Source organism: Myotis davidii, unplaced genomic scaffold, assembly GCF_000327345.1.
Source record: "Myotis davidii unplaced genomic scaffold, ASM32734v1 scaffold1466, whole genome shotgun sequence".
Lineage (NCBI taxonomy): Eukaryota > Metazoa > Chordata > Mammalia > Chiroptera > Vespertilionidae > Myotis > Myotis davidii.
Window position 1 is genome coordinate 54,416 of NW_006297384.1, and position 8,750 is coordinate 63,165.

The 8,750-nt window shown below is 46.9% G+C and overlaps 1 protein-coding gene across 2 annotated transcripts in view; it reads left to right on the forward strand.

Moving 5' to 3' along the window:
• Positions 1-171: 171 nt before the first annotated feature.
• LRRCC1 (leucine rich repeat and coiled-coil centrosomal protein 1) overlaps positions 172-8,750 on the forward strand; it is a 35,226-nt gene continuing 26,647 nt past the window's right edge. For both annotated transcript variants that reach the window (XM_006773113.2, XM_015570065.1), the window contains exons 1-6: positions 172-284; positions 1,439-1,644; positions 1,960-2,025; positions 6,027-6,194; positions 6,923-7,098; positions 7,188-7,400. In XM_006773113.2, the coding sequence (XP_006773176.1) occupies positions 196-284; positions 1,439-1,644; positions 1,960-2,025; positions 6,027-6,194; positions 6,923-7,098; positions 7,188-7,400 (918 nt within the window). In that variant the 5' untranslated portion in view covers positions 172-195. The remainder of the gene's footprint in view (positions 285-1,438; positions 1,645-1,959; positions 2,026-6,026; positions 6,195-6,922; positions 7,099-7,187; positions 7,401-8,750) is intronic.

An 8,750-nucleotide genomic window follows, 5' to 3' on the forward strand; every position in this document is an offset into this window, starting at 1 on the left:
CCCCCCCCGCCCCGCCGCCCCCCGGCCCCCCCCCCCCGCCCCACCGAGGGGTCCCTGTCCCTCGGGTTCTGCCCATCTCTGCGCTGCCCCTTCTCTGACCCTGACGCCGCGGTCTCCGCCCTGCACGGGCTCTGCCGCGGGCCCCCCGGTCCCAGTCCGCCCTTTGCGGACCCGCGACGCCGGAAAAACGCGTCCATGGAGGCGCCGGGGCAGGCGGAGGTCGAGCATGAGGACGGCGACAGCACCTGTGGGGACCTGTGCTGCATGGACCAAGGCCTGCGGAGGTGAGGGCGCGCCGGGCCGGCAGCGGGTCGGGGACCGCCTCCCTCCCTCCCAGTATTAATTTCCAGAAGCAGAGATGTTTTGGAAAATAAATGGTTGACATTAAGAACACATGTTAAGAGCGTAAGGTCTGGACTAAGTAATAGCTCAGTAAGTGACGGAGGCGAGGTCATGGGGAACTGTTGAGGTGGCCAGTTTGACATGTAGAAGTGCTGACTCCTTGTCGGGGTAGGGTTGGGGGCACAGAACATGGAGCCAGTGCCATGACCGGGCGGGCCTCCACCCCAACTCCGCACCATGTGCGCGTTTGTATTCCTGGGAGGGCGGTTCCAGAGGGGCCCCGGTGTAAAGGTCACGACTTGAGAGAATGAGGAGATGAGTTCCATTCAGTGGAGGTGCATTCCAAAGTCAACAGGGAGGAGGGCACTTTTTCAATAGAAACAGCAGTGCCCGTGGTGTCTTTTGAAATGGGCTGCATCCTGCGTTAAGCAGCCCTTATGGACGGTGAGGGAAGTAGTGAACTGCAGGGCCAGGTCTGGATTTATACCGGCTCAGTAAGGTAACAACTACAAGAACTGGGACAAGTTGTTGAATTTCTGTAAATGTCATTTTCCTTAGATCCCTACCTTTTAGTATTGTGAGAGTTGAATGAGATGAGGAAACGGGCTGTTAACTCAAGGAACAGCAAAAAAAAGTAGAGTGCAGTTTTGAGCTGGGGTGTAGGGACCTCACGGCCTTTGCACTGGTGCCTTCCCTGTGTGCTCATCACTTCATGTTGAGAAGCTAGGCATGCCCAGGATCACCTGCATCTCCTAAGTGGGTTTCTTGATTGTATAAATGTCCCAAAATGCTGTTTTGTGGTAGGAATCGCTATACCTGGTGAGACATTTCAAGGCTACTAGAAGGAGGAAGAATTTCATTATAGAACTAGAAGCCCGATGCACAAAATTCATGCAAGAGGTTCAGCTCTCGCAGCCCCAGCTTTGCCCAGAAGGTAGTCCAGCTGTCTGGTCTAATTAGCATATTATGCTTTTATTGTTTTAGATGAGTAGAGCTCACAGTTATATATACTCTGTTGGGTTAATTTTAATTATTTGGTTATGATTTCAAAATCCATTTTTTTTGTGTGTTTGATGGTACATATTTTCTTTTATAGCATATCAGAGTTATCCTTAGATTCAACCCTCCATGCCATCAATCTGCATTGTAACAACATCTCGAAGATAGAAGCCATTGACCATGTCTGGAATTTACAACATTTAGATTTGTCATCTAATCAAATCAGTCAAATCGAAGGGCTAAGCGCACTGACAAAACTACGCACTTTAAATTTATCCAGCAATTTGATCACAAAAATAGAAGGTGTGTAAGTGATTTTCATGTAATGCTTTGAATAAGGAATATGACTTAAGTCCATTTTTTTTCCTTCCCAGAAGAATGGGATAAATAGTAAACTTTTGAAAACTGACCCTAAAATTTATCATATAAAAATTTTTCTCCTAGAAAAGTTATTAGCCTTTTTCCAGTATTTTATAAAATACCAACAAAATTGATTTTACTGTTATTTAATTCGACTGTAGATTTGCTTCAAAAAGTCTAAAATAGTATTGCAGTACTATATAGCTTTAATAAATTGATTATTGAATCCTGTAAAAGCTTTATTTTATTTTATTTTAGGACTTGAAGCACTAATTAATCTGACTAGACTGAATTTATCCTATAACCACATAAATGATTTAAGTGGTAAGTAGATGTGCTTTATATATGTAGAAGCCTAAGCAACTGTTAGAACTGGTTGACAGGTTGCTGTGACGTGCATTGACCACCAGGGGCCTGACACTCAATGCTGGAGCTTCCCCCTGGTCTTCAGTGCACTCCCACAGCCAATCTCCCATGGCCGGCCAACCTCACGCAGTCCCTCCCCCAGCCAGATGGCCCTGATCGGCCCCCATCAGGGCCAGCTGGTAACATCCTGCGGTCCCTACCCTCTGCCAGCCGGCCCCGATAGGCCCAATCAGGACTGGGTGATGGGCAAGACGGCCCCGATTGCCGGCCAGGCCAGGAACCCCACCTGTGCATGAATTCATGCACCGGGCCTCTAGTTTTTCTATAATGCTGAATATTTGCCATGTGTGGTGAGTTAGAATGATCTTAGCATGTCAGAAAGCTGAATAATACAATTTTTGACCAAAAATCTCATCTAGAGAATGTGTTGGTACCAAAGCTACCACTGAATGAAGAATTGGGATTAAAACTAGGGTGGTCTGTAACAGGACAAATTTGGATAGAAGGACCTCTTTTGGGGGAAATGGTATTTTAATCTTAGATAATTAATGAATATACTGTTCTAGAGAGGAAGAATTCCAATAGAACTTCTTACAGTGATAAAAACATTCTACGTTTGCGCTGCCTGTCATAGCACCCAGTGTGCCATGCGAGCATTTGAAATGTGCCTAGTGCACCGAGGAACTGGATTTGTAATTTTATTTACTTTCAATCAAACTTAAGTTTAAATTACAAAGCCACCTGAGGCTGTCCTACCAGATTGGACAGTATGAGTGTAAAGCATCCCAAAGGCCATTACAAATTGAAGATCAAACAGCAGTATTTTAAATTTTCCCCCCAAAGATGTGAAAGTATTAGGTTTGAGTATTGGCTGTAGGTCTGTCACTGTTGTGCCTTGTTGAGCAAAATCTGTCACTTTTTGAATGCAGTTTCCTTATCTGAAAAATAAGAATCTTAGATAAGAGAGTAATTTACTTATCAACAAATATTTATTAAAGAGCACGTGTGGAAAGATAGAGTTCTTTTTTATGTTTTTTATTGATTTTTAGAGAGAGAGGAAGGGAGAAGGCTAGAGAAATGGAAACATCAATGAGAGAGAGACATCCATCAGCTGCCTTAATCAAGCCCATAGTCAGGGCATGTGCCCTGACCAGAAGGAATTGAACCATGACGTCCTGGTTCATGGGTCGACCCTCAACCACGGAACCATACCAGCCAGGCTGGACAGATAAAGTTCTTGTAGGGAATGATTATGGAGCATCTAGAATTTACATCCGTTGCTGGTAGAATTCAAAGTAGTATAAGGATTTTGGGAAACAGTTTGAAGGTTTCTTATAAGGTTACATGTACATTTATATGCAGTCCCACTCTAGGCATTTACCAAAGAGAAATGAAAATATGTCTAATCAGAGACCTGTACATGAGTGTTTGTATGTTTATATAGCTTTTCATATAATCAGGTTTCTGTGATTATCTGTAATCTCTAAAAACTGGAAACCACTCACTTACCTGTCACCTGGTAAACAGAAATTGTGATGCAGCCACAAGATGGAATACTAAGGCCATAAAAAGGAACGAGCCATTGATACATGCTGCAGCATGGATGAATCTAAAAAAGAGTTGTGCTAAGTTAAAGCATTCACAAAAGGCTACCCTGTATGAATCCAATATGTGCCATTCTAACAAAGGCAAAGTTATAGGGGCAGAAAACAGATCATCAGTCGCCAGGGCTTGAACATGGGGAGAGAAAATTGCCTACATAGGGACACACTGATTGGGGTGGTGGAAATAAATGTTCTATATCTTAGTCATGGTTAAAAAAAACTATATGTTGGTCAAAGCACATGGAACTCCACACCTAAGAAGAGTGAATTTTAGTGACTGTCTGAGAGAAGGAATATGAAGAAAATGTCATAGGAACCCTGGACGTTCTAATAGCTAATTCTTAGAATGATGTATTTTATTCAGAAACACCTCGCTAGAGAGCAGAGCGTGGCAGTGTGTGTGCTAGAGCATGTGGCACGCTAGGGCTCAAGCGAGCGAGTTGGACCTCGGAGCAGAGGAAGGAAGTGTGGCTGGAGCACAGCAAATGGGGTTCGTGTGCAGAAGAGAGATGAGCAAGCAGGCAAAGGGTGACGTTTGCATGTTGTCGTAGGTACAACGGGGGCCATGGGAGGGCTTTAAACAAGTGACGTCGCGCATGTGTTAAGGATCACTTGGGCTGAATGAGGAGGATGGGTGTTAGGACGGGAATGGGAGTCAGTGGGAAGCTGCTCCAGGTGTCCAGAGGAGAGGGTGAGACCTGGACTGGGTGGAGACGGGAGATGGCTAAATGCGTTTTACATGTGGAGGTCATAGGCCTTGCTGATGGGTGCGATGAGGGCATGGAGGAGAAAGAAATCCCAGATGATGAACACGAGTTTTCCCTGAAGTAACAGGCAGATGATGGTATTGCTTCCTGATGTGTGAAGATTGGGGAGGAGCAGGTTTGAGATGGGGTGAGACGTGAGTGTGTGTGTTGGTACCAAAGCTACCACTGAATGAAGAATTGAGATTAAAACTAGGGTGTTAGTGTAATCAGTTGGAGCTGAGATGTGACACATCGATGGTGTTGCAGCCATGACACTGCAGGAGGTCCTGGAGAACCTGTGGATGGAGGAGGGACACTAGGGGACAGCCAGTGACAAGTTGTGTGTGTGTGTGTGTGTGTGTGTACATCGATGGTGTTGCAGGCATGACACTGCAGGAGTGCAGGAGGTCCTGGAGAACCTGTGGATGGAGGAGGGACACTAGGGGACAGCCAGTGACAAGTTGTGTGTGTGTGTGTGTGTGTGTGTACATCGATGGTGTTGCAGGCATGACACTGCAGGAGTGCAGGAGGTCCTGGAGAACCTGTGGATGGAGGAGGGACACTAGGGGACAACCAGTGACGAATGTATGTGTGTGTTTGTGTAATGGGGTTGGAGTTGAGATGTGACACGTCAATGGTGTTGCAGCCATGACGCTGCAAGAGTGCAGGAGGTCCTGGAGAGCCTATGGATGGAGGAGGGACACTAGGGGACAGCCAGGAATGTGGAGCAGGACCTTACAGTGCAGCTGCATCTCAGAATGGCCCTTCCAAGAGAAGGGAGGCTGGGGCACGGTCCACTGACAAGCTCCCTTCTCCAGGGCTGAGGGAGCCCTGCAGGCACACTTTCGGGCTGCACTTTTGCTCAGCAAGCTCTACTTGGAAGCAGGTTCTGAAGCAGGAAAGAGAAATGGCCAGTTGCACCCCTGTGTCATAGCACCATAATTTACAGTAGCCAAGATCTGGAAGCAGCCCAGGTTTCCATCAGATGAGTGGATACAAAAGCTGTGGTGCATTTCCACCATGGAATACTATGCGGCAATAAAAAAGCATCTCTTACCTTTTGGGACAGTATGAATGGACCTGGAGAGCATTATGCTAAGTGAAATAAGCCAGTCAGAGAAAGACAAATACCATATGTGGAATCTAATGAACAAATGAGCAAAATAGTAAAACAGCCAGCGCTCTAGGGGTACCTGAGTAGGGCACATGAGGCTGTCAGGGTGGGGTTCCTGGCTTACCACACCCCAGATAAGCTGGGGCTACAGGTATTACCAGGGACTAAATCAAATGCTATTTGTATTTTATGCTCAAACCAACAATGGAAGCTTATTCAGTGTTTGCTTATCAGGAAGGAGCCTGGAGCCTTGCTTGTTCTGTAAGTTCCTGCATGGCTTAGGAGGCCTGAGAGTTTTGTTTGAATGGAACTCATACCAGGGGCCTCTGTTCTCAAAACAAGAGGACTTGACTGACCCTCTCCACGAGGTGCAGCTTCGCAGCGAGGCCTCACTCGCCCTGTGCCTTCGCCTCTAAGTAGAACCTACATCAAGTGCTCCATGAGCTGTTGGGGAAATGGCTGCTGTGGCATCAGCAGGGTTTTTTCATCTTGCAGGTTTGATGCCCCTTCATGGAATCAAACATAAGCTTAGATACATCGACCTGCACAGCAACTGCATAGACAGCATCCACCACCTGCTCCAGTGCATGGTGGGCTTGCACTTCCTGACGAACCTGGTTTTGGAGAAGAATGGCGAGGATAACCCTGTCTGTCGGGTGCCGGGTAGGACCTTCCAATTCACTGCACTTTGTAATGGTGTTCACAGCAGCTGGTGCTTAGAACTTGGTTTTATTTGTCTTAAGCTTTTCAGCATTTTATTATGTATTTGGAAAAACATAATTGCAAAATAAAATATTTTTTTAGACAAACTAAGTTGCTTTAAAAGAATAACACAGTGAATAAATAGTGACTCTGTTAAACAGTTTTAACTTTGACTAGAGGCCTGGTGCATGAAATTCGTGCGGGGGGTGGAGGGTGGTCCCTTAGCCCGGCCTGCACCCTCTCGCAATCTGGGACCGCTGGTTCCTGACTGCTGGCCGGCCTGCCTGACTGCCTCTAACCACTCGCCTGCCTGCCTGATTGCCCCTAACCATTCTGCCTGCCTGCCTGCTCACCCCCAACTGCCCTACCCTGCTGGCCTGATCGCCTCCAACTGCCCCTCACTGCTGGCCTGCTTGCTCGCCCCTAACTGCCTCTGCCTTGGCCCCTGCCACCTCGGCTTTGTCTGGAAGGACATCCGGAAGGTCATTAAACGCTCCTGTCTAATTAGCATATTATGCTTTTATTATTATAGATAAGTGAGTGCCTCAGAATTAAATTATCATTGTGAGATATTCTTAGAGTGTAACTCTAGGCAGTTGTAGGTACCTCTGGTAGCTGAAAAATTCAGTTGATTCTCCAAGTAATTAACTTCTTTAATGCATGAGTTTTCATTTTGAATATGTCTCCAGGGTACCAAGCAATTATGCTGCAGACCCTGCCACAGCTTCGAATCCTGGACTGCAAGAACATATTTGGTGAGCCGGTAGACCTGTCACAGATAAACTCCTCAAGTCTGCAATGCTTCGAAGGTCTTTTGGATAATTTGGTTTCATCTGATTCTCCCCTAAATATCAGTGAAGATGAGGTATGGTATTGGGTTTTCCCTAATACAAAGATGCCTTCAGCTTGTCCTTCATCAGTGCACATGTTGAGGTCTGGTGGTATCTGTCCTAGATCGCTGACGGCCTGCCGGTGGTGACGGCCCCCACGGGTGATGACATGGCCCCCCTGGACCCGTTTGCAAGTCCTCCAACTGACACGGGGCTGCCGTCTTTTATGTCCGTGTGCCCGCCTTCTGAGCCAGAGAAGGATAATCATGATAGCGATTTTCAGAATGAGATGAAACTTCAGAAATTAGATGATCAGTTTTTACAGCTTCTCAATGAAGTAACTATTTTTCCTATTTTACTAAGTCCTGTGTTTGTTGAAGAAATAGTTGAAAAAATGTAAAGTGAAAATTGGTTCAAGCGGACATCAGAAACACTGTACTGCATTTGTGCACGTGTCTGTGTGTGTGTCTGTCAGTTCTTGTCTTTTCCAGAGGTGGGATTGTTACAGTCCCCAGGGCGGGAACAGTCATGTACTTTCCCCTCATCTCCTCGTCCTCCTCTAGACCTTCTAATGTGATTCCTGTTGTGCTTCCCCTGTTTCCACCTGCTCCCCTATTACTTCAAACTCTCTCTGCACCTGCCTGTGAACAGGGGGGAGTGGGAGTCACTTTTGACCTCTTCTGTCATCACTTCAGTTGTTTGATGGTCAAAACCACTTCTGGAACCCACAGCTGAATCCAAATTAATTCATAGATTTCCTCCTTCAACTCTTTACAGTAGACCTTCCCCAAATGAATCTCTACTTCCCTGAGTTACTCATTTGACTTTGCCCCTTACACTGCTGTTTAGGGTGAGCTACAGTCCTGGACTCGCTGCTGTCGGGGTCCCAGCCTCCCCCGAAAGGCGAGGCTGTTAGTCAAATGTCAGTTTGACCTCAAAATTTGTAATTTTAATACTTAATTATTTTCTGAAACTGGAGTGGGGGTGGGAAGCAGACAATGCTTATGGGATGTTTTTGGTTCGGTGGGTTTTAATAATCCTGAACTATTGTCGTAGCTGATTCCAGCAGTGCCAGATAAACAAGGCCCCTGTTGGTGAGTGGGGGAGAGAGTGAGTGAGGTTGCCAGGATTCCTCGTGCCGGAGCTCAGATTGGGTTCCTTTGGGGCCGCAGAGGAGGTGGTGAGAGGGCTGGGCTGCAGCGCTGGCCTGGCGTGCTTTGCTGTTGTTGACATACTTCTGGGCCTCAGTCTCCTCAGGTTTCCTGCCCATCTTTTCTCATGGCCGACTCTTCGACCAGTGTCAGAATTTAGATTTCAGCTGAACTTAAACATGAAGCGCACTTGGCAGCTTCTCTTGCACTCACACATCTTTCTCATGATGGCCCGGTCCAGTAGGTAGGGTCACGCTCATTGTTCTGTTCCCTAGAGTGGAAACCGGGAGACCTGAGTGTCCTCTGTAGGGGGGCCGTTGAGCCTCGTGCCTGATGACCTGGAAATCAGTGTGGGCACGACTGTCCCTGCTTTGTTTTCACTGCTCTGTCGTGGCCCACTGTACGAATATACCAGCATTTATTTGTCATTGTCCTCCCGAGGTTCCGCCAGATTAGCTCCACGTCTGTGGCTGTTGCTGATAAGTCTGTGTGTAAACTTAGGTCTTCCCTTCCCGTCCGTGAACAGCTGGAAGCGG